This window comes from Oenanthe melanoleuca, chromosome 1A (assembly GCF_029582105.1).
Source record: "Oenanthe melanoleuca isolate GR-GAL-2019-014 chromosome 1A, OMel1.0, whole genome shotgun sequence".
NCBI classification, from domain to species: Eukaryota; Metazoa; Chordata; class Aves; order Passeriformes; family Muscicapidae; genus Oenanthe; species Oenanthe melanoleuca.
The window spans coordinates 25,772,536-25,799,894 of NC_079334.1; the positions used below are offsets into that span (position 1 = coordinate 25,772,536).

General features: G+C 37.8%; 1 protein-coding gene across 1 annotated transcript in view; it reads right to left on the reverse strand.

Annotated features, from left to right (window-relative positions):
- The window catches only part of ANO4 (anoctamin 4), a 163,135-nt gene that overhangs the window by 66,490 nt on the left and 69,286 nt on the right, over positions 1 to 27,359 (reverse strand). Inside the window, 3 exon segments of the mRNA XM_056516371.1 lie at positions 18,417 to 18,575; positions 21,444 to 21,580; positions 26,921 to 27,031. Coding sequence (XP_056372346.1) covers positions 18,417 to 18,575; positions 21,444 to 21,580; positions 26,921 to 27,031 — 407 coding nt within the window.

The following is a 27,359-nucleotide window of genomic DNA, read 5'->3' on the forward strand; positions in this document are numbered from 1 at the left end:
AGAAGGAAGTGTTTAATTCTTACAAATGTCATCTAAATCCACAGAATGGATCTTACAACAAGATAACTGAGATGTAGTAAATCAACCATGCAAACAGTATCCTCTGACTTGGACTGCACTTCTGAGAGAAGAGTATTAGAAATACCTGCAGCATGACCATCTTAATGGAAAAGGTTGATATGACTGTGAGGTAATGATAAAACATTTCTTGATAATTCCATCAGCAAATACTGAAGGAATACAGGTTAGACCCATCTGGGTAAGATCTCTGTGACGAAATAGCTAATAATATGGATTTTATCTGGCAAATATCTTTTAATTCCTCTGGACTGGAAAATTACTGTAAACTTGTGAAATCATTATTTGCTGATTTAAAAATGCAGATAGCTAAAATCTCTGGACAGAATAATTAATTTTTACTTATGAAAACAGTATTTGATGTTGTCTCTTTACATAAAACATCAGTTATGGGCTCAAATTTTAGATTAAAAAAGTTGATATTTTATACAGTGATACTGACATCATCAAAGCTTTTTGGCTGTTCTGTGGGCCAAAGAAAGGTCTTTTAAGTACATTATTTTACTTTTGACATCACAGGCCATTAAAAATACATCACACAATTGAAGTACACTTTATAAGGCAGCTTCCTTTATGATTTATCCCAAGAGTAAAACATAAAGCAGGTGTTTTTTCCAATATGGAGTCATTCCTCATTAATAATTTTTTGAAGTGGAAAATACTTACATTTAATGAATTGTCCATTAAATATTCATGTTTGCTTTTAGAGGCTTATTGGAAAAACATTGCTTTGGTAAAGAAAAAGGCAATTTATTTTGTGTCCAACAGTTAATTTCACAAACATGATAATTAATCAAACACACAAAAAATGCAGGCAGGCTTATGACAGCTTTTTCATACAAATAACCTAGAAAAAACTGAATAAGCTGCTTATTGCATCATAGAATAATATAGGCCATCCAGTCAATCTCCTGCCCTAAGCAGGGACAACTAGAGTGGTTTGTGGCATCTTGAATACCTCTGTGGCTGCAGGCCTTCAACCTTTCTGGGCACCAGAGTGTGTCTGGACAGAAAGGTCACAGCTGAGCTTCCATGTGGATGTGGAAATATTGGCAACAGCCCAGGTTCTGAGCACCTGCCCGTGCTCCAGCAGTCTGAAGCTCTTTGGCCGCTCAACTCCCTCTCCAGAGCCTTGTTTTCCAGCTCATACAATCAAGGAAGACAAGAAATATGTATGTGACTACCAATCTGGACTACAAAATCTTTTCAGCTCCCACACTTTCCAGGATGCAGTGAACTGCCCTGCAGCTCTCTATACACTGTGGACACTGCTGAAGGCTCAGGGAAAAAGCCAAGTTGGATTTTTCCCAGGCTGTTGGCTTTCTCAGATCTTTCCCAGGCTGGGGACTTTTCTCAGAGATAAGCAAGAGAAGGAGGAATGAATAACATAGATTAATACCTGTTGTTGATCACAGAGCCGTGTGTGTGCTAGGTGATGTTTGGCAGAAAGTATAATTTCAAAGAGGTGTTGCCTTCTTGGACCAATGAGCCTTTTCCATTCTGCATTGCATGATCTATCCTATATGAGTGAGGTGGTTTTTCAATAAACTACTTCTACTGCCTTGGAAGAAGTCATGTGTGTTGCTGTATTTGCTATTCCTAGACTGACAGTGACAATGCACTTCTGCATTTGATGGTGCAACTCAGAATTCTTTCTAAAGGGAGACATGCATGAGCTCAAGAAGAGCACAGCTGAGGAAGAGACCACTCTTAAGGTGTCACTGTCAGTTCAGTTCAGTCCACATGACACAAGCCCACGCTCTTCAAGCCAGCTACACATCCACCACATGAGTAATTGCAGGCAGAGGTGTTAGCCCACGCTGCAGGGGGAGCAGTGGGGTGATGCATATGCTTGTTAGCACAGACTTTTATCTATAGTTATTCTATAGCTAGAATAACTGCATCGACTGGCAGCACCTGGGTGGGTTTCTGCACCATTCCTGGCTGTGCAGGACACACATGTTCCTCTGCTCTGCAGGTAAACCACAGAAGTGCACTCTGCTCCTTCTCAGACTTTATGCAGCTTCCCGTTTTCCAGGGAAGACAGAGCACAAAAGAAAAACCAAGATCCAGTTAAATGAAGGGGAAAGATGCATGTGAAGAATGGGAATCTTCTTCTGTGAACTCACAACTTTACCAGTTAACAGCTACCCATAAACTCTGCTAGTCTGGGTGACTCAAATGCTTGTTTGACTAATATCTTAGTTTTCTGTGCCTTACTCATCTTACTGCAAGGATTATTAGAATTAGAAAGAGTTTAAGGAGCCATCTTGTAATAATTCATTTCACATTGTTCAAATCACTGCTGCAAAACTTTCCTGCCTTCCTCATTTAAAGGCAGAAACATGAGCAAGCCATTTCCCCTTTTTTCTTCCCCTTTATACAATCTATTATGCAGTCGTTGTATTTCTTTAATAAGATAGACAAAGTGAATTTCTGAGTAACTACATTCTGTAGTCTTACTAAGGTACTCAAGAAATCTGATACACTAAAAGGATGCAAACAAAATTTTACAAGGAAAGCTGTTTTGTAAATATGCAAAAGCATATGTTAGGGCAGCCCTTTCTTCAGATACTCCACCATTACTACACAAAAGGGAAGTTCTTTCCAATGCAAAGTGTGATGGTGAGAGTAGGCTTGACTACCACTATTCAGTTCACAATTCAGGTTAAAAAAATTAGATAGATTGACCTTCTTTGAAATCCCAAACCATGCTCCAGCTGTATAAGACTTCCCACAAAAAATTAAATAAAAGACCCCAAGAGATGAAGGCAAATCCATCCTAATGTGTTGTCTTCAGCAAGCCACAGTTTTATGTTGATCATAAAAAGAAATCTCATGGTTTAGCACAGAGTAGAAATTTCTAATAATTGATGGTGTACATGATTTTTCACCTGCCTGCTCAGCTAAGCTCTAAGTAATTTGACCTCTGAATGTAACTAGATCACTCGGTGTTAAAAACCCACACACCAGAAACAGAAGAAAAAACCCACTTTCTTAAGCAAAGATAGAGTAATTAGAATCTAACTGGAGACAAGATGAAATTGAAATGCATAATGTCTCTAAACTAAGAAGGCAAAGCTCTGGGTCCATTGTGCATCTGTGTACAAATCCCCTCATTTGTTAGACACACAGAAAATGAAACAAGGTCGAGGTATGACAAGGGCAAACTACGAATTTGCTTTGGACTGCTCTAATTTATTGTGATAAAGCAATGCCCATACATGGCACAATGAATTGTCAAGGCAGACACCTAAACATGAACTCTGCTATTGATCAATTATTGCTGTTCCCAGTGTGCCTACTGACATAAGGTGCTGGATGAAAACACCTCCTGTTTGACACTGAAGAGCAGAGCAGCACCAGATGGAGCTCAGTATCTTAATGGTTCAGATAAATGTGATAGAGCACAGAGAGGATTTTCTCTCCTAGTTTGGAGCTCTGACATGCAGATTTAATGAGAGGAGTTGCAGAAAACAAACAAGTCCTCTTTCTCTCGAAAGACAACATCACTATCACATGAAATAACATTAGTTTTGATCTGATTGCATATGTTGCAAAGTGGTGGTACTAGCCTTGAAATTGCAGAAAAATTTTGGATTTTGAGATCTTTATGGTGCTGTGAAATGAAGGCCAAAAATAACACATACTGGCAAAGAATCCCCATTTTCAAATTCACTTGTACTATGGAGACTGTCATAATGAAGATTCTTTGCTTAATAGACAATACTATCCTAGTCTTTCTCTAGAGATAAAAAAATTATTATTGTCTTTGAGGAGCTCCCAGCTTACAAAAGACAGCTTGTTCAGCTTAGGAAAGTACAAATGTCTTTTTTTTATCTATTGATAGATAAATATTTCAACACTTTTGGGGGGGTAATATTTTGCCCATTTTTTATAAGAGCTGTGCCTCTCAGAGCTGCAGCAAAGAATTCACAGTCCAAAAGTGAAACAGAAGTTAAAAGTTTTTAACTCTGGTACCATTCAGTGAAAAATTTTGGAGTAGAATTGAAATTATCATCTACTGTACCTCTGTAAAGAGTATGCTTACAACAATAAGCATTCATTATCTTCTATATATAGGGAAGTGTAAAAATGTAACGTGGAAATAAAATCAAGACCTCACTTCACTTAATAATCCCAGTTTTTCAAGCTCTTTATAAATGGATGCACTATTACAGATATTTGCTTCTATTATAAAGATTTCCTGACAGGAAAATTATAATTCCATTGGATAGTTTTTGAAATAAATCAACATGGCTCATACATCAAAGACTCTATAGCTAATAATCATTTTTGAAAAGAATTTTCTTAAAAACACAGCATTTTGGACCCAATGAATATTATAAAAGACATTTTAAAATTGGAGGGAAATTCCATTAGTGTTACATTGTTAGTCAGCAGGGAAAATTTGCAAATTGCAGAACACTATCTCAACAAACCACCTCTTAGGGTATTATAATTGCACATACACTGCAGGCTGTCATTCCTGTCAAATATTTAAAATATAACACCCAGTGTGTCCAGGAAATGTAGTGTAGGAATGTGCTTTGCATCACTTGATGCAACTTTGCAGAGTCACTGTAATTACTTGTGCTGTACAAGCACGCATACACTGCCATGCATAACCTCTTTTGAATGTCAGAGGAGAGTGGTGAATTGGTTAGGGAAGAAATGGTATTAAAATTGTATGGCACATACTCTCCTAGTTTTTGGTACTAGGGACTGAAAGCTTTGAATTGGATTGTTATCACCACAGTAGCCCAGCTGGTGAATTTCTTTTTAAAAATAATGTTATTTCCCCACTGTCCACAATTGCCATATTGTTCTTCAATAAGAGAAAATTGAAAGCTTTAAAATATTCTTTTTTTTCTAGCAAATTTTAAGTTAAAGAAAAGCTCATCTAACACAGATGCCATCTCCCCTTTAAAACATGAAAGGTTAACAGGAAAATATCAAAATACTAATAAGGAAAGAGCTCTGGGTAACAATTGAGCAATCATCACCACTGTGCATCATTGGTGGAAAGTGCAGTGGCAGCAACACTGACAAGAAAATAGAAAGTCTAATGTTGGAAATGTCACCAAGTGCCTAAAGTGATTCACTTATCTAACATATGAATATTTTTATTGTATAATGAAGAGCAAAGGAAAATGGGGGAGGGGGAAACCGTGCTCTGTGTTTAGGTAAATGGCTTCTCATGTTTCACTCTAATGTCTGACAAACACATTCTTGTAGCACACAAGATAGAGAGGTGGCTGAGAGTTAAATACAGAAAAGATGAACACACAAAATATCACTGTTAGAATCAAGAAGAGAAGCCAGCAACAGAAGCTGGACTAGGGTAAGACACATGAAGATTAAAAAAAAAAAAACAAACCAAAAATCAAATTAAGAGCATACAGGACTCAAATTCCCTAGTCCTTTATTTTGTATAGCTATTCAGCAGGGGGAAAAGCACAGCCTGAGTAAGAAACAGATGAATTAATTAAAGGAAGATCAGAGCAGGACAATAAGAATGATAAAGAATTTTGAGAAACTTGTTCAAAACGTGGATGGAATTCAAAACACCAATGAAAATGCTAAGCAGAGACTACAGTGACATTTTAAAAATAAGTAACAAATAATTATGAATAGGAAAGGAATGAACTGCACTCTATTTTTCTTCTCAAACAGGAAAGAAATAACTGCATTAAATTGTAGCAAAGGAGGTTTAGGTCAGATCCTATCTAACACCATACAATAATTTCTAGGACTTGGCATGTTGGGCAGTAAGGAATATATGAGTAGCTGAGAGTGCTTAGCCTGGGATAAAAGGAGAAGCCTTAGATTTATGCTCTCATGTGGATATTACTGTAATAAACCCTGTCAAGAAGGCAGAGATGGTTCCTAAACCCTTTGTCCACATCCATACACACATATTTTGCTTTCACCATACTAAAATCAATAAAGAGCTATTTGATAAAAATCACAGAGGACTCAGGCAAAAGTGGTATTAAAAGCATCAGTTTCTTCAAACACATGCAATATCCTTCAGAGTTTCAACAGTATCTGTGTGCTTTACTTATTGTGGAATATGTTACTATTTTACTCTAAATTGTTTTCTGAGATCTTCAGTTTTTATAGGCTTCAAGATCAAAATTTAGATGTTAAAGGCACCAGAAACATACCTCCCCTTTGTTAGAGGCATACACTTAAAACAACTCAATCTGCAAGAGGCTAGGAACTCAAGAGTAACAGAATAAAAGAGATCAGTGCTTTTGGATATTTTGACTCAAGAGTAACAGAATGAAAGATACTTTTGGATAAGATTTTTGAAAGATTTTTTTTGATATTTTGACAGCGCTCTTTGCTGTAGAGTTACAGTGTCTGTGAGGTGATTAGAGAGGTGTGTATGCACTGCTTAGAAAATACAAATCCTAGGTGTTCAAGAAAACCTGACACATATTCATATTCCCATTTTTGTTTTAGGAATTTTAGGAACTGACTGTGATAATCTCTGAACACAGGATAAGAAATGTAAGTCGAGTAATCTGTTCATGCTCATGTACATCCTGATGAGACCTGATCCAAACTGTGGCCCAGCACTACATCCCAGGCTGTTGATCTAATTTTACCTTTCTGTAGTCACATGAATTAAAATGCTGGTCCAAAGACTCTGATTGCAAGTGACTCTGTTAGATTGTTTCTGCATAAAGAATCTAGTAATGAGTTTAGGAAATTAGGTTTTTTTTTTATGTGACATGTTGTCTGATGGAAAATATCCTTCATGCCCTACAAGGAATCTATGAAATTAATTAAGAAGATAGTATATAAAACCTTTGCTAGTGAGGTAAGTCCCATATGAACATTTCAGTGACCAGCTGTGATGCCATTTAAGAGAGGAAAGTATTTTGCTGCAACACCAGACTGAATAAATTTTATGAAAATGGAGGAAATTGGACAAGGTTTCTAAAAATTTGTCAGGAAACATGAAAATTTTCACTTTGATTTAGTTTAAAAAACTCTCCATACAAAATAGCGTGTTTTAGTATTTCACTGGATTATATCTTTTCTCTTTTGTAAAGATAGCCTTTATAACAACTAGCACAGCATTTTAATATCAAGTATTTAATACTGAATCTGTGTAAATGAAATCTTTTCACATATTCAAAATGTTTCTCTTTCCTCAGCTAAAAGTCTTTGCTGAGTCTAATCCATACTGTGATTATGAATTCCTTGCCTTTCTCCTTTGCTGCATTCTGTTAAGACACTCTCCATAAATACAAAACAATTGTTTCAAGATGTTAAGGGTTTGTGTTGTATTTCCAAAGAGACTTTAAACTCACATTTTTACAGTAGGAGCTATTCAATGAGAAGGGGGCTTTTCTTACATCTCTGTCATGATTTAATGTAGATATGCCTCCACATTTTGATCCTAGTGTCCTCACATGCTTTCTCACCATCATTCTAAATACTCCACTTTCCCAAAACTCTGATGTGCTCATCTTTCCCAAATAATTTTTGTGTTGTGCCTTTTGGCTGGAATAATACATTAGTAGGAGACATGAATTGTGTTTCCTTTCACAAGGCAGACAAAAAACCAGCCCAAGATGGCAATATAAATAGGCATGGCAAGCAGCCATCAATTCCCAGTCAAAACAGCAAAGAACAAAAAATATCAAATAATGGAAAAACTGCAGAAACATTAATCCATTCCATAGCTTGGGGGTTTTAGAATGGAAATTTTCAGTTGTCACACAATTCCATTAACTGTATACTTTACACTACAACAGTACTGGGGATGATCTTGCAACCCACAGATCTATTAATATAAACCAATAGATAACACCTGGACAGAGGGCAAACAGAAAGGCTTATCTTGAGTAGTTCATAGATATGGTGTGTGACAGGTATTTGGCCCAGTTTCTCCTGCTGGATACTGGTAGGCCACTATATTTGTATCAAAACACTGGCACTATCTCCAAGCTCACTGATCCTGAGAAGTTCCCTGAAGGCTTACTCCCAAGGAGCAAACACCACAGGTGTGATTCAGGGCAACTAAGTTTAGATGTCTGCAATGGAGAGGAACAGGCACCTTCAAGGTGTAATTAATTTGCTCTATTTTCCTCAGAACGAGATGAAATTATGCATATTAAGGGCTTGTTCCAACCTAGTCAGATTATGGACATTGTCAACAGCTACAGTCAATATGGTTTCTTTTTTTTTTTTACCTCTTGGGGCTCTGCAGTACAATCAGCTTATTTTCCCTGGACTCCTGTTACCTTCCTCACCACCCACATCAACTTCTGGAGTAGCAGAGATGTGTTAATTTCCTACAGCCACACCTTCATGAGTGCCTCTAGTGCCTCTGGGACACATCACAGCCAGCAGCATTTGGTTCAGAGCATTTTACAAGGCCTTGGCTGCCGTCTATTTCTCCCATCCCACCCTATTCATTCTTCAGAGAGGACATAGGGAAATGCAGACTTTTAAATAACAAAGTCACCAGTGTCCTCTGTACTTTAAAAGGCCTCTTGAATTTGGTCAGTACTTTCTGTATTTCATTACTTGAATTCTTCTCTCCTGTGAATTTCTGAAGCTAATGATAAAATCCATAAATTTGCACAAGAACACTGACCTGGAATGTTCTAAAAATCACAGTTTCTATCCTCTCAGCTGCTGTTTCAGGACATTTGTTTAATAAAATCTTGTCTCAGAAAGTCACAGTTTCCAATAGCAATAGCACTCACAGTTCAACTTCAAGAACTCTGGTGATGAAGGGCCATCTATAGAAAATTTATAGAATTCTACAGGAAAAAGCCATGACCATCCTGATCTAGCACTGGTGAGACACGAAGTTGACCTTCAGATGTGCCTTCCCACCAGCACTCTGGAGCTTTTCCAGATTCTCCAGAAAATGAGGTCACAGATTACTAAACTTATAGGGCACAAAAAGATGCAGAAGACTAAATACGAAAAGACAAATTTCTTGAGGAGCAGAACATGCATTTTGCATATTGCAAAACAAAGTATAGAGTCATGGTTTCCAGATGCATGTCTCCATTTTGTTCTCCTCCTATCTACATTTTCACTGTGGAGGCTTTATTGCTGATGAAAAATTTTGAAGTTTAAAAAGTTGTAAGAGATGGCTTTTAACAAAAAAGTAAGCAAAAAGTTATTACATTTTAAGAAAAGGAAGTCAATCTTGTTATAAATGGAAAGGTCTATCAGAGTCTATTAACAAAAACAAGCTGTATCTAAAAAGAGTATTAAATAGAGTACCATGAACACCTCCAAGAGGAAACAAAAAGGTTTTCATATTGTTTTGCCTAAAATTTACAGATTCTTTCAAGAGGTTTCACATAACAAAATAAAAGATAATTTGTGCACAGAAGGGAGTTTTGTAAACCAGAAAAGATGTTAGAAAGGAGGACATGACTAACTGCCTGACAGAAGTTTTAGTGTGGCTGTCTCAGAAGCATTTTCTCTCTGGTCAGGCTTTTTTAAACTTCATTTACAGCACCACTTCATTACCACTCAAGCAGCAAGAAACAAATATGTAAACATGCAGTGCATAATTCTGCATTCCATTTGGGCCCAGAGACCCATAAACTGAAAGGTCTTTTTCAAGAAAGTGGAGCTCTGATGTAATTGACTACTTCTATTTTGTCCTGCTGCCACAAGTGAAATACAGTTAATCCAAGACACAGAGCACCAAAGCTGCACTTGCTCCTCCTCTGGCTCAACCCTGTAAAACAAAGAAAATCAGACAATGAGAGGGCCTGGAGTCCTTGTGCCCAGAGCAGTGAGAAAGGGACCTGTCCCTTCCAGGTTCATGCTTCTCTCTTGGCACTGCTTCCAGGGGGCAGCCCCACACCACCTCAGGCTATAGGGGAAGATGGAAATGTCCCCAAGACTAACCATTGCCATTTGTTTTAGATGCACAATGCTGTAAGCACTGTGCTGTCGTCTCAAAACAAGTTCCACACCAAAATCTTTAACATAAAATGAGAACACAAAGCCTTCTGCTGGGTTTCTGCTCCCTAGAAACAACTTTAGATTTTTGCTTATTAAGCCATTACTATAAGGGAGTGTTGCAGCAAACCAGTCATGTCACATTTGGGCAATGAAAACTCCCACTGTGCATTAAGTGATTGTAGCCTTGTGATTTATGCTTATTCCTGATGCTGCTGGCAGGTGAAACAGCACCTCAAAAATAATTGCAGTTTAAGATCAGTTATTGTAAAAGGAAAGGTGACTTTTGACATATAGGGGACATTTCATATATAACCATCATAATTTTTTCTTAATCTATTGCCTGTCTGGTTTCTTTCCTTCAAAAGATTTTTAACACTCTGATTTGTGAATTTTGATGACAGTAAATTCTTTGCAAAAAATTTTACCTATTTCTGAAAGAAGCATGTCAGGGGCTTTGAAACTTCTATTCAGTTATCTATGTATTTTCAGTATTACCTCCCTATTCCTTGAAAATACCATATATTCTTTTTAATGGATCAAGTTTTCAGCAACATTTGCTTAGTCTACTGGTTTTACAATGCCCTGTTAAAGCTGGCACTTGTCAACTCAGAAACATATTAGTTTATGGGCTCCCTCAGATAATCAAGAAATTGATCTTGAAGAACTGGACTCTGAAATTTGAATTCAGACCCTATCTATCCAGACTTTCATTTATCTAAATTGCCATTGTGCTATACAGTATGCATAGCATCTGAAATCTAAAAGTTTTCCCTTAGAAGTTCAGGCAGCTGGAACAGAACACTCCCTGGGAAAGGATATTGTTCTGTTTGTACCAACACATTTGTCTGTAAAACATTGCTGAAAAGAGGCTTCTTTTGCTATGTGCATTAGATAATAAGACCAGTCTGATTTCCACTTGCTGTGTCTGAATTGAGGTGAAATAAACAGCCCAGTGTTTAAAATTAAATAGCACTTTGTGGTAAGGTTTGCATTTCAGTCTGGTTCCCTTTTTGCAGGTATAGTTTATGTCCTCTTGATATTCCTGTCCATGATTTGTGGATGCAACCAGACACAGTGCTTAAAATATTAAATAACTAACTGCACCTGCTAATAATAATATGTTATGCTGCTCATGAAAATACAGAGCCTACAGGCTGCATAATTTGTACTGTAAGTTCATTAGCTGTAGATATTTACATATTGAATAACGGGATCAGAAAAGTGAGAGACTGCAACAACTTACTAGAGTCCATGAAAGCTATGGAATTTCTGTAATGAAGTAACATTGAACTACACCTGTGGTGGGTTGACCCTGGCTGCATGCCAGGTACCCACTAAAGGCATTCCATCACTCCCTTTTCCATCAGGACAGGGGAGAAAATAGAAGAGGAAGCTCACAGATCTAGATAAGGACAAAGAGAAATCACCCAGCTGTTCCCATCATGGGCCAAACAGACTCAACATGCAGAAATTATTATCAATCAAGTTAGAATAGACAGTGTTCCAGTGTGTGTCCCTTGCACAGGGTCATAAGTCTTACCAACAAATATGCTCCAGCATGGGCTCTTCTCTCCAGGAGGCCACAGCTCCAGTGTGGGCTTCCCACAGGCTCATAGTGTCCTTGGGGCATCCACCTGCTCCATTTTGGGGTTCTCCACAGGTGACAGTGGATATCTGCTCTCCTGGGACCCCCATGGGCTGCAGGGGCACAGCTGTGCCTCCCCACAGTTTGCACCATGGGCTGCAGGGGAATCAGCTCCAGCAGCTAGAGCACCTCCTGCCCTTCCTTCCTCACTGACCACGGTGTCTGCAGATTTGTTCCTCTCACATATCCTCATTCCTCTCTTTTGGCTGCTGTTCTGCAGAAGGCTTTTCCCTCTTTTTAAATACTTTATCACAGATGTACTGTTGATGGGCTCAGTCTTGGCCAACAGTGGGTTCACCTTGGAGTTCTGTGGCACTGGCTCTGACAGATGTGAGGGAAACTTCTAAAAACTCACAGAAGCCATCCCTGTAGTCCCACTTACCACCAAAACCTGGCCATGCAAACCCAATACAAGGTCTCATCTTCTCAAGATCAAGAAAGCCTAGTTTTGTCCAAATGCCAGCTTGGCCCAAAGGACACCTGTTAGCCACAGGTGACATCCTGCATGTTGCTTGACCTACCATGCATGCACAGCAGGGATAATTGGGATAGTCACCACTCTCATCATTATCCCAGGGCTTCCAAGTGTATATCTCATCATAGCTATCTTCCCTTCTGTTAAAAAGCTCAGAAGACAGCTGATATAATTTCAGTGGTGGAAGCTTTTCCTAGCCACCATTTTCTCTAGTGGATGGATGTTTTTGATATGTGCAGAGTAAGCTCAACATGACAGGGAAAGGATATGAGTACCAAATAAAAACTAGCAGCCAGGGAAAGATTTTCCAGCTGACCTGCAGCTTGCTCCTGGCTACCACACAAACTCTCCTGACAAGTTGTAAAAAGTCAGTTGATCATAGACTAAGCACTCTGGTTTAAACTGTCTGCCTGGTTGATTAAATTAACATCTACAGGAGCAATAAACTACAAGAAAGTGATTGTTCTTTCAATAACTGGATAAATTGAACCATAACTGAAAAATAAACTTGGAATCAACTATAAAGGCCCTGAGATTTTATTGTGCACTGCTCAGAGAACCAAATTACATAAGCTACATTTATAAAACACCTTTTCTAACTCAGACCTGCAAGCGCCACTTGGGGTCTGGAAGTCAGTTTAATTCTTTTCTACCTATGAATCACAATCAGAAAAAACGTTTATGTAACAGGAATCTCATGAACAATTGCAGTGATGACGCACAAACCAGAAAAAAGTCTCTTATAACTGTTTTGGCTCTGCAGTACTAACAACAGCAACAACAAAAAGGAGTAGATATATTTTTTTCCAGAAATGTGATAGTATTTGATTAAGTACAGAAACAATAGCTGTTGATTATAATATCTCTTTCACATCACAACTTTCTGAACAGCTAGTGCTCAGAAGTTTCAGTCTTTGAAGTTCTCAGCTTTTTCATGCTCTTTATTTCTAAGTTTTACCTCACTTTGACATGGTCATAAGTTTATTTTCCCTTTACACTCAGGGATGTGCTAAAAGTCACAGAGATACTCTGCGTGCTCTTTCTGTCATCTCTAATTTCTCTCAACATTCATCATCATGAAGGCAGACTCCAACTTGCTGCTAAATATAAGTATCTTCCTGAATACATGTTTCTAGTTTCTTATGCCCTGCCCCATTAGCACAAAGTTACAACCACATTTAAAGAAACTGCTTTACACAATTATTACTAGCTCTTCAGGAACCTATCTACATCTGCTGGCAAACTTAAAAAGTCATGAAATAATATTATTCAGTAATTATATTGCATCAATTAGTGAAAAATATTTCAAAAGGTCACTTCTAGGGTCATGTTAACATAACTTAAGACTCAGAGTATACCCACTAGTAGATATTTGTTCACACAACACACCTAAAGCTTATACTGTGCTTTTCTTTCCTGTCCTTTTGGGTTTTCCCTGGAGAACACCTATTATATATTTCTACTGCCTATTGTATACACCAGCTGCATTCTTGCTGCCAGATGTTGCACCAGAAATGTCAGCTGCTGCTTGAGGCAGAGAGCAAATGCAATTAGAGGTGCCCTGGTGACAGCTTGACACTTATGGTGGCAAAGTTTAAACTTTTAATCAGGCATGTAATGCAAAAACCCACACAACTTGGATTCTTCCAAAAACTGGACCAGCACTACACTGACATCTTTTTATCAAGGAGATGCAAAGAACAGTGTGCTGGCAGAAATCCAGGTGGATTGGGTCTTGTAAAATACCTGAAGCTAGTTTCTAAAGCATATTCTGCATGCAGTAGCTGTGAGGAGACCTGCTTTCCAGGGCAGTAAGGAGTGCTGCTGGTTTAAAGTAGTTAATTGCTTTTATACAGAGACTTTAGTTACCAAAAAATATAAAAAAATATATAAAATAATATAATATGAAAAACACTGAATACTATTTTCACAACTTATGTAGTTAGTTCCTATTTACTACATTTCTATTATTCACTTTCTACTTGTCTATCAATTGCTTTTTCAAGTAAAATTAATGAAATCAACTTATAATCTATAAATTAAAAACTTTGAATATAACCATAATGTATCAAGTACATTTAGTAGTAGAAATACTCTGGATGACTTAGTTCAATGTAGTAATGAAAGAGCAGAAAAACCAAAAAAATCATGCCAAGTTCAAACTAAATGTCTGCTCCTGAGGCTACATGGTCAGATCCCAGCCCAACATCAGATTCATTTTGGATACACTGTTTTTAGTTAAATGCCAGACAGCTGTCTTCTTTTTCTCTAGTACAAGTTACAAATGCAAGTGTGGTCTGTGCTTGTTCATCCAGCATGAATTTCCTGCCTCTATCCTGCATTTGCATCACTTTACAGTGCAGCTTAAAAAGTTTGCAAGTGAATGAGTAATACAAGTCAGCTGCTGCATGTTGGCTACCTCTGTGCATGATCTATTATCATAGAGTAGTTTAAATTATCTTACTGAAAAATATCTGTAATGCCGTGTTTGTGTACCAGAACTGCATAGATACTCTTGACAGCAACTTATTTCTACCTGGTCATTTAGGTAAACAGTAATTCATGCTGCAGGAATAATTTGGGGAAAAGGTTCTCCTCCAGATTTTAGCCAAGAGGTTGAATTTATAAATATTTATTTTTGTGGAAAATATCATGGGCTCAAAGTAATTCTGACTCTTCATTCTCTCTTGAAAAGACAGGTTTTCCAGAAATTGCTGGGCCACAGGGATGAACATTTAATTTGGAATGACAGACACTATCTATATTTTCTCTTCACATAAAAGTGGTCACAAGTAATTCTCTTCTGCATGTCAGTCATTGATCTAAATCTCAGGTTTATCTTGTATTTAGATAAATTTGCAATGTACCATCAGAATGTGGACAGTAGCACCCTGTTAACCTTTTGCCCACCAGCTCTGGGAGGGATGAGTCTCATCTGATATTTACAGATGGTATCAGTGTCTACAAACTTAGAGTGTGACTGGTACCTCATCTCCCATAAGAACATGCTCCACTTGGAGACTGTCCTCTCCATTTCCCCACACATAAGTCTTTTTTCAAAGAGTATTGAGAAATGAGAGCAGAAGGATCATCAAGGATCCCAGAGCAAGGATATCATACTCATCTCACTTGTGAGACATTGGAAAAGAGGATATATCAACAATGGAAATTTTACACCTGGCTGAAAAGAAAATACAGTCTCTTTCCCAGGAGTGACCTAAATTTTTGATTGCCTTATTTGAACATCTCTGCATGTGATCACATGTGTTGGATGTGGTCTAGAAGTGTCTGACTGTGACAGGGTTAACACACTCATCCTATCCAGAACCAATATACACAGAAAAGCAGGGGCAAGTGTGATAAAATGACTTGTGCTGTACCATTCAATTAGCATTCACTCTTAGAGTTTTATATTTAAAATCTTTACTATTTAATTTTATTTTTACTATTTTGAATTTTTTTCCCACTCTTTAAAGATGTTTTGCTACTATTTTCTCTCTATTATTTCATTATTTTTATTTTTTTGTTTAAAATTTTCATTATTTTAATTAACTATTCCTTGGTCTGGGATCCCCTCATTCTTTAATGCTCTGTGTACTGAGCACCAAATCTCTCAGAGCTTCCAAGGCAGAGTGGTGTGGTACAGTTGGACTGTGAGTGTGAATTCATTGGGAAGTATCTGCAAAACATTATCACCTTTTCCTAGAGTCAGAAACACGTAACTGCTCAGACCTTTCTTAGCTGCATGATTTTGACATTGTGCCTGAAGTTATCTCCACTGTTGTGAATTCATTTCAGATTCACTTTCTCATTTCGTGCTGCTAAGTGAACACTCTGCCCCTGCATCCACCACTTCCCAGGAATTTCACTGTGCTGCACTTGTCAGAGAGCCACTGCAGTGCATTTCTCCCTCCCTGCAGTGAGGCATATGGGTTTGAAATTGCAGTGAGGATAACTCTGCAAGTTTTCAGTGGTTTCACATTAAAATGACAGGGAGAAACGCCAAACTATGAACAGCCAGCAGTCAAAGGAGAATGAACCAACAACCACACAAAATTCACGGGGGATAAAAGGTTTCTTTCACTCCAACAGTTACTACCTATTGCCTCTGGATATGTCCTGTGGCCAAAGCCACAGAGAGTTTTGTTGTTTCATCAGACAGCAAACTTTTCTCAGTGGAAGCAGTGAATTCCATGTGAACATCTTGAAAAAACCAAGCAGTTGAAATTTTCCAGAATTAACATGTGTAGTCTCAAAAGAAGAAGTAAAAATAATGAGAAATAATCTAGACACTAGGTGATCACTCAGCTTATTTTAAAGCTAAGAGTTATACAGCACTGTTCTTAATCTCTGGGGATGGGGGAGGGAGTGTACTAAGAATGTACATATTTCCTCCAGGATTATAATTAAATTTAGAAACTAACTTGATCATAAAATGTACATGCTATGGTTTAATTTTAGGTCAGAGTCATATGTTAAAAAAGATTGCTACCCTAGATTTTAAAAACATTTGCCCGAGTCATGTAGCAAAACCTCATTTTGATCATTATGATTTTAGAAAATGTTACAATTACTGATGCTGGCAAGAAGTCACACCAAGGGCAAATGAGATTAGTAAGAAATAAAACTGCATGTCACTAGCAAAATAGAAACTGAAATGAATAATCAAATTGGCAGATCATTCATGCAGCCTAGGCAGCAAAGTCCAAATAAATGGTCTTGAAAGCCAAAAAAACCCTCCACAGTAAGTGCTTAAATCATGGATTTTGAAAAGTTTTCAGTGCAGAATGCTGCAATAACTTTCATAGTACTTAAAATATAAAGTGATTTCATAGCTTTCACCGCTGACCTTAGCACAGTAAAAAAATCTGAAAAAACCACAAAGTAGGAAAAAATTTATTTGAAACCATTGGACATATGTATTAATAGGGAGGATTCTAGGATTTTCCACACTGCCCAAATTTCAGAGACTTTGTCAGCCTCTCTCCTGGTGGAAGCAGAGCACAATTCTGGGATGTGAAAGTGAGTAGCTGCAGCAACACTCTCATGCTCTTGGATGTTGGGTTACAGCTCCTACAGGCAGTAGCATATAGGAGTATACAGGAAATGTAATAATGAACAATCTCTGGTATTGAAAACATCTATCAATTACTGCAGCACTGAAGATGCTTATTTGAAGGAATAGATCAGGGTAACCTTTGGTGTAACCAGTGAAATGCTCTTAATACACTTACACACACAAGTACCTATGTTCAATCAAAAACATTTGAAGAAAAGAAAAATTTTCATTCTTCTGTAAAGGCTTCCCTTTTTTCCTCTCCAGTGCTCTCCAAAGAAGTGAGCACTTCAGGCAGAATATGTACACATTTACCAAGAATTCAGTGGAAGAAAGGGAGATAATGTGTAACACCTACATATTTGATCAAAGCCTATATCCTGAAAATTCCTCTTGTGTTCCCATCAGTGGCAGCATGACAATGCATTATCATGAGTGTGAGTCCACCAAGCACAAATAAAAGTAAACATTCAGCAATACCTGATCTAGATGGAAGTGAGGTTTAAGCCTTGCTTAAGCACATTATCAAAGTTTAAGGAAGGCAAGAGAGATATGGTCTCTTTTAAATTTTACTCCTGCTAACATTTTAGACACTTTGCATTAATTTCTACACTCTTGTCCATAAAAGATCTACTGATTTAGGACATTATGTTGGAAATAACAGAGATATAAATGATTCACATGTACTGTCCAATTATTTCAATGCTTAGGGTGAAGACAGAGAAGCTTTAAGCTGTTTTCAAACTACTAAAATAATTCTCACTGCTTGCATAAGCTGACAGATAAAGAAAGGCAGAGATCTAGTTAGGTCTCTGGAAAGGTTACCAGGAGCCTCAGCAAACAGTGGAGTACCTGGCTAAAAGAAAATGTAGGTGCAGAAATATGGATTGCACTCAGTAGAATTCAGGCCATTCAAACCCAGCACTTGTTTTTTCATATGGCACAGCACAGTGGATGAAATTCTGTGGCCTACTTGTGCATAAGGTTGAAAAAGATGACTGTAATGGCCTGTTTTGGCCTTCAATCCCTGTGTCTGATTTTCCTTTAGGCTATACTTTTGCACTGCTCTGGCCTATATTTAGGCATGCTTAAAAGCATTTTTCTACAGCTACAACAAAGTGAAGGAGTTTGAGAGTAAACAAACCATACCCCCAGATTTTATATAGCTTCAATGGGAAAGTTTTTTAAGGAAGATCTCTTACTTCTTTTTCCATTTGAAGTCCTTCTGCTCTGATATTTCTCTCAAATACTTCCCTCTTCTCTGTCTGTGGATTAGATTTTCTGTACACAAGGATGTAGTCAATCCGACATTTCCCATCTCTAAAATACAATCCATTGGTTTTGTTCTTATCAGGTACCTCCTGGAAAGAGAAAATCAAGCAATTCAGTCATGCTAATTTGCCTTGATAGTCGCTGCATTGCTGTTTGCATCATCTAATACTCAACAGGAAAGATAAGGAATCACAACAAGCTGTTCAAGATTTAGGCTCTTCACATGCAGTGCTTCTGACTTCATCTGAGATGGGCACAGACTTCCCTACTGAAGGGAATCTTAAAGGGCATGAGGAGGTCTTAGGAAAATGCTTGGACATGTGGGGATGGGATAGGAAACAACAGAAAACACAAGAGAATCTCCTTCCCCCACCACCCTTCACCCTCCATAAGGTTAGGAATAATTTCTTACTTATAAAATAGAGAAGAGAATAGTATTAATGAAGTGTAGATTTAGAATTAAGAACTTAATATGGATGAATGTACATGTGAAAAGAGTAAACATTATCATTAACATTTACTATAGTGAGAAAGATTAAACCTGGCATAGAGATTTTCATTACTTTGCCCCATAGGACACAGACAGCAATATGAAAGTTCTGTACCAACCTCACCATAACTCATCAAACTAACTTCAGAATACTCCTTACTTAAGCAACAGCTGAGGATGGATTTATTTGGAAAGAATTCCTGGTGTTAGGTGTAGCAGCACATAAAAACAACAGAAGCAATAAATATTGTCTCTTTTCTTTAAAAACCAACCAAACCAAACAAAAAACAAACAAATGAACAAAACAAAACAAAACAAAAACCAAAACAAATCAAAAAGCCTCTTAAAATGTTTGGCCTGAGAGAAAAACACAACTTGATTTCACTGAGAGGACAACCAGGTCACTCTCCTGAGATATAAAAGACCAAGCTCCTGGTCTTTTTCCAGTAAGTCATGAGATGAAATTCTCTCCAGATCCTCCTCACAAGTCCTGCCCAGGGTTTAAGCATTCACTTTCTGTCAAGTTGGAATTGCATGGCAGTTTGCAATGGCTGGAGTGTTTCATACAGGAAATGTACACCATGATGAATATGTGGGAACAAAAGCACTCCCTCTGAGCAGTATGAAGGGCAAGGACCATTAGGAACTTCAAGATTAGTTCAGCTCTAAGGTGAAGGGAAATTAAGCTAATTTACCTCTGTTTTTCCAAAACTTGTCTGCTATTCCTGCCAAAAATAGCCCAGCCCTATAATATGCAATCAAGTACTTGAAAAAAAAAAAATATTCTGCCTTTCACTTCTGGGGAAAGGAGGGAATTTTCAAAATACTTCCTCCACAAGATAGTTACTTCTGAATTTAAATCACAAACTGAACATTATAATAGAAAAAAATATTTTTACAGGAAAATCCTCCAAAAACAATTTTTCCATTCGAAGAGTTTAGTGTAAGCTATCTTTCTGACTCTCAGCAGGAATTTTCATTAAATGGAAAAACCAGTGAAAGCATCCCAAATGTCCCATGCCCTTGGTACATCCAGTTCACTAAAGGAAGAAGAGAATTTTTCTAACATTCTTTCATTACAGTGCCTAGCTCCTGACACATCTTAGGGCAGACTTGATACAGTGCAACAGTTCTTAGATCCCAAAAAGTAGACAAGAAAAAAAAATAAATTAATCTCTAAGGAAAATAATAAGGAATAATTAATAATAATAAGGAAAATAATTTTCTGCTAATTTTTCCTCTTTAACTTACAAAAATAATGTGCCTTTCACCTGTTCCTTTCTGCTAAATACCATGTGGTACATGGTCCCAAAATGCAACATGAGAATATAATGTCAATTAACCTATTACAGTGCAAGCAGGCAAAGAGAGTCCTTTGTATGTTGCATGGGAAGCTAGGGAAGAGTTATGATTAAAGAAGATTAAATTGTAAGCAAGGTCAAACATATTCAGGGTGCCCTGAATTTTGTTGCTTTAATTATCTGTCTAAGCATTCGAGGAGCTCAGCTCTCCATGGGCTGAATTTCTAGAACAAAGAAAATCTCTGGCTCTCTCCTCAGCAGTGTTGCACAAAAGAACTTGCACCACAAAATCCTCTAGCTCCTGACAAAGATAATCTCTAATTGCCTCTTCCAAACTCTGTCAAAACTAGTAAACAAAAGAGGGTCAGGGCAGGGCCCTCAGCAATGTTCTGTGGTTTTCCACTCTTTTTAATTACTAGCATGGTCCCTGCCAGTTCTGATCTGTTCCAGTCAGCCCTCTGCCAAAAACTCCTCAGGCACAGCTTGCAGGTAACATCAGACCAGTCCAGCAAGTCTAAATGTAGCCCCATTCCTGAGGTGGAGGAAAGGAGAGAAGTCCCTGGTCTCTTCACTGGCTGAGGAAACAGCCCTAACACCCCTGGGTGACAGGGCAGTGGGAGGCAAAGTTAAAGGGCATATTGCTCCTTTCTTCACAAAAGACACAGGAAGAAATTAAGGCCCAAATTTTCATCTTGGGTCCATTCCACTTTGTCTGCTTTAAGACAGATTTTGAAAGGGACTATGTGCTGAAAGTTCCCTCCCTGATCTGTTCTCTGAATCACCATCATGCAGAATTGCTCTTCTTTGGGAGTGTGTCTCTTAACTGACATCTAATGCTTCCCATGGGAGTCATAAATAAATCCCCCCCACACTATTTCCCCTTAAAGGATGAATATAGGGAAAACTTTTCCAGCATTTTCAGAAGCATTGAAGCCTTAGATTTGTATATATATTTGTGTTTCACTGAGAGTGCATGAAATCAAAACTTTTGAATTTGAGATATTTTATATTTCAGGATGGTAATCTTAGAATGGAAAACCAGCTCTCATGGGAAAGATTAGACACAATTTGATGGTAGAAAATGAGATTTTAAATCAAATTACATTTATTACATCTTTATAGTGGGCAAGAATAAATATTGTATTAATAATTCTGTGTGTCCTTACCTCTCCCACAACTTCCAGCCTGCTGGCATCATCAGAAGTACTGGTCAAGTTACCATGGTGAAGCAGGGAATCATCATCTTTGGAAGGGCTGTTCACACCTTCTAACTCATCAAAAAAAATGTTGACATCCTTAGCTACTAAAAAAACAGAAATAAAAACACACATTCAAATCACCACTGAACCAAATGAAGACAGCAAGTATAACCCATCAATAATTTCACTTTTTAGTTCTGGTATAAGTATCTACTACATTAATTTTAAAATCTGATGAGCATTGTTGGAATGCTTTCTTCATCAATGAGCCACATAAACATTTAGGACACCACAACACCCCCTGATGAAAAATAAACAATCTGCTGTCACAATAAAACAGATATTACCTATCTTCTCAGCTTCTTTTGGGGCAAATGGCTTAAATGATTTCTGGATTAGTATTGTCTCTGAAAGTTTCTTATTATAAGGAGGGAGAATTTTAACCTACTATACAAAGTGTGATGTTGAAAACTGCACAGACCTGTGGGACAGCCAGAGGCAGAGGGCCTTAAATAAATACTGTTTCTTGAAAGGCATTGAGTAAACAAGCCTGGCAGGTAATTCTCTTTTCCCAGTTTTGATGCACATAAATCTGACACTTTCAGATCCAGCCCTCAGTCTTGCATGAAGCAGTCCTTACATCTACAGATTTAAGCTGTGGTAAACCAACCCTGATAAAAAGTACAGATACTAATGTCAGGCAGGTTCACTCTGCACCCCATGCACTACAGGTCTGGTGAAAAACATGAAGAGATGTGTGCCAGGAGAAGAAAAATGCCTTAGCTGAAGATCACACTTCAGCTGTGGAGGGACTTCAGCTCTCATGCTTCATGGGCAAAACCCAAAATCATGAAAATAGACCTACATCTATTAAAAGAGACCTCCAAAGGTCCCAGCTACTGAGCCTCTTCCACTGACTACATTGGGAGCAAATATCTAATGGTCTTGACATAAATCAGTCCAACCCCCTATTCCCATTCACATTTCTTGCAAGCTTGACTGACTTTTGGAATCATACTTCTTTTATGCAACACACTCTTGTTGCTTTTGCTTGTCCTCAGCTCCCCTAATTCAGTGACAGGCAATTGTAATTCCTGTTGGTAAGAATCCATATTAACAGCCAAAACCCTCTAAGTGCTGGCAACAACTGAAGTTCCATTTCTAACTACTGGCTGCAGGTGTAAAAATCCATTCCCCCACTGTGGAGAGACTGGATTGCTGCCAGAAATTAACAGCCACTAACTGTTCCCAGCTATCATGAACATTTTGTGACCTCTTTTCACCTTTCCCTTCTTCAGGGGCCACAGCCCAGTTTCAGAATCCTTGAAAAAAATTGCCCATATACCAACTCCCCAGTCTCTGCAGCTGGCCTATTTTTCATGCTCACAATCAGGGGAGTCTTATCCATAATATTCATCCTTAAAACAGACATATGTGGCAATTTAAATATGCTGCTCTTTCCCTGTCAATCATGAGCGCAGGGAAAAATTTCCTCCTTTTTCATATATGTCTTTTGCAGCACCTAAATTCTATTATTACATCTGTAGGTAATAAAAAAAGAAAACCCTATCAAAATAATCAAGAATCCTACATCTTCATTTTCATGCATGAAATAGGGACAAGCTTAATGAAATACACTGTATTTTTAATTCCAAGAGTTTTGCTTGGAAAACAGCTAAAAGCTTCATAAACAACAGAGAAGTTCTCATGTCCAAATTAATCCACTGTAAATAGCAGGCTAATGTGCCTCATGTAACCTAAGCAGCACAGTTGGTAAGAGAGATTCTGAGTTTCTGGTGTTGTTTAGTTATATGTGATGAGAGCCTGCAGCTCCTCAGTGTCACTGTGGCTGCCTCCAGCTTGTCCTAGTGGAAACCACAGAGGCTTTAGGAAACTTAAAAGGCAACAAAGAGATTCTTGTAGCACATGCAGTAGTAATATCACAGATTTATTTTCCCACCTTCATTCATTTCAATCCACAAAAATCATACTAGAGATGCTTATAAAAGAGAGGGGAATTGCCACAACAAAACACAGCACAGATAATCTCATGTTCTCCACTGTCCCAACACTTTCAAAAGTCAAGACTAGAAACATTCCACCCCATCAGATTATAATTTGGATGTAGATCATGACCAGATTTTGCACACATTTTTGCACAGACTTTTTTGTGTTCATATGAGAACTGATCTCAATAATCAACAGAAAGAATAACTGAAACAGAAAACATCTTGAATTACTTGAACTTCACTGAATTAAAACTCATCAGTGTCTCCATGACAGTGACACATGAATCTCAGTATAATCTGAAAACAACTGTGGAAAACACCCCCAAAATGATTAAACAGTGAAGCTTTCTGGAGATTATTCAAGATACCTATATCTGTTGCAGACAGTGTCAATGGAAGCTGTAAAAATGAAAGTTTTGCCTGTTGCTACACTTGAGGGAATTTAAGCTATCTTTGTTCTGACTTTATGACTGCTTTGGTATAAAAGATGAGGCCTCTGAGATACCAGAATTGCTGTTTCTTGGAGTGCTGGTAATGCTTTGGGGTGCAAAATACGTAGTTTTTTAAGTGAATGTTTTGAGATACAGAAGTTGGTGCCTGAGAAAGTGAATGTGTCTGGAGGCTGGAAACACAGAATTGCTGGATTATCCTGAGGACTTGTGAGAAGCCAAAAAAATCTTATTTTAAAATAATTTTAAAATGCAGTCCATCTCAGCAGTGAAGCAACTCTCAGCTTAGTGAACTCCCAGGTTAGTGAAATTAGCTACCAGGATTTGTCCAGATTGCCTGCAGTGGAAAATTGTTTAGATCAGAAATACAGAGATAATTGGTGTGTTGGTTGGTCACTACAGAAAATATGGGGCCCCAACATTAGCTGAGATAATTTTTCTACCCCAAGTCTCATTATTTACTTAAAAACAAATTAATAAAATACTGTTCTACAAAACCAAATAGATAATTTATACAGCTATTCCTATTTGCTTTACATTAGTAATGGTGATGGCACTTCCAAGATAACTCTTCTGCTGCTTGCAGGTAGCTCAGCCCTTCCACTCCAAGGCACTGAGCACCTACATGGCCAAATGTTGCTAAAAAGACAATCAGGGTTCCATTTTTCTTGTCTCCTTCAGACTCTGATGTGCATATACCCACAAATGTCCTTAACAGAATGATATGTAATGGCTTTGTTAAATATATAAATGCTATTTGAGAGACAGGCTGGTGCTACTGTACAGTCATGTATTTTTAAGCAGTGAAATTTAACAGGAATACAGAGCAGCACATGCATTGCTACAGGAGATATTAAGAATTCTCCCTCTGGTTTTATATCAGCTTAAATATGCAAACAATTTTTTCCCCCTCATGTTCTATTTTGCAGGAAAAAAATGAAAATTACTTGATAATTCAGAATCTCTTGAAGAATAAAAGGGGAAAAAGGTGGGTATGCAAATATTTTCATCCCATATATAGCAGAACTACATATTCTGAAATCTGCATGCTGATAAATTCTGAGCAGGAGTCCACACACAATCTCAGTGGGTCCAAAAGTCACTTCAGATCAAGATGCTGATACAAGATAGGACTCAAAAACAAGATAATTCCTTTAACTTTCTGAAGGTGGATGCTGAAACAGAAGTGCCTAAAAATAAGAACTTTCATTATAAAATGGGACCTGTCTATATTACTGTGTGAGAAGATGGAAGCATGCTCAGAGAACATGTTCCTGTTCACTGTCATTTGATTAGCAAAAGTCCCACCAAGCCGTCAAGGATACCCTCACTTTGGATAATGCTAGCTGGTGGTCAATATTCCAAAGTTTATCTTAGCAAAAAAAATGATTTGGTTTCTAAAAGCATCATTAGCCTGTTTTAAATTATCATTCAATGCTTTTAAATTATCATTCAATGCTAACAACTGTGAGTAAAAGTACCCTAGAAAGACTATTTAGACATGTTTATGCCAATTAGATGATGTTTGCAACAGACTGCAATAGGGGTGACAATATCCCCCTGGACACACAAGCCTCTTGTGAGTTGTACTGAATTCCTTCACTCTTTGATGAAGGAGATGTAGCTAAAGGACATAGAGGTTAACTACCCAACAGCATCTGTGTCTGCTCTGCATAAAGGAAAAACACTCTCCAAGGCTGTAAAATCGGCATCCTTCTCAAATATCTTGTAAATAATCCATAAATCAAAATGTTAATTCTTGAAACACTCCCAAATTAAATTATTTTTTAGCCATTTTTTCTCTTCACCTCTGAAAGGCTCTACAGTGCCTTTTCAGCCTCTCCTGACTGCCCCCAGGACTATATTTGGATTGTGCTGGTGTGGAGAAGAGAGAAGACAAAACCTAACATTAAGATTTCCTGATGGGAAAAGCTTTTTAAATCAGAAAACATGGAATTCATCCTAAACCTATAGCTTAAGTAATAAGGTGATTAAATTTCAAATTATTACCCCCATCATCATACTAACCTGAGCATTTCGCTTCCACCCCCAAAAAAATACCACCACTAAACAGCCTGATTCTATCACTGTGTGGTTCCTTATTCACGTGGCAAAAATCAGGCAGAGTCTGGGTTTTTACACATTCTTGTTCAACCTTTTTCACTCTAAAATGTAAGCTGCTGTTTCTTACTCTAGAAAGTTGCTGTACCAAACACCAGTTTAAAACCTAACTGGAAAATAAGGAAGCCAGGAAGGCATGCCTTGCATTTGGATTCTCAGCCTGCATAAGAATTTCAAACTATTATGAAAAATTCTCACTGAAATTCCAGATTCTGTTGGATTCCAGAATTGCATCAGATTTGGGTAGGGGTAGTGTCTTCCCCTGTTATTAACAAGAGCAGCACTACTTCTAGCACAAGTGTTGAGATAATTCTGCAGTTGTATTTTAGAAGGGTGAACCAATGTATTCTTAGTCCACAGATCATTACATATAAAAAGTGAGAATTTTGTGCAGTATCTAAGACATGCAGACCTTCACTTGTTGTTACCTCATGACTTCTCCCAGAAAATACCAGCTTCAAAAAAGTGAATACAGCCCAACACTTTGGAACAACTGGAACTTCAAATCCAGTCTTCAAACCCTGACTGCAGCATTTTAATGTCATTATTAGTTCACACAGCCACTCAGGAGTGTAAAGAATTGATTAAACTATCAGGAATCTTACTATTTCTGATTGTGTCTGCATAGAAAAGATATACTGCTGGAATCCTTTGGCACACAGCAATTCAAATCTTACTATAACTTCTCTGACAGCAAAAGATTTCTTACTAGCCTTCAATAATCCATTGCACTTCCTGAGAGATTTTAATAATAGATACTTATCATTCATTTCATCACTTTGTGTGTGCCTTCAGTTATAATTTCAATACATCTCAATTGAATCTTCTACCATAAACACAATTTTGCATCCAAGGAAGAACTTACTTTCTTGTATTGCATTAAGAATTTCTGAAAAGTCCACATCTGTCTTCTGGATGTCTGGTTTTATCCATATTTGCGTTTCCAGCTGGTTAACCTGCAAATCCTCTCTTCCTTCTGAAGAAATTGAAGAGATTGATGGGGTTTGTGACAGTGCAGTAGAAAATCCAGCCAAGGGGCTTCAGGTGAGGAAACATACACATTGAATGAAGGTATTTCTAATTTTCCTCCATAGCAGAACCAAATTTTCTTCAAACCAAGGAGCTTCAGATAGAATATGGACTGATTTAAAGCTAAATAGGATGAAACAACCACATTTTCTGCCATCAGCAATGAGGCAGAGTCGCCACTGGCAACTCCCTCTTCAGGTGACCATATGCTGCCATGCCATGAGCATCACCTCACCATACCATCTACAAAACTAACTGCCAAATGTGGAAACAAA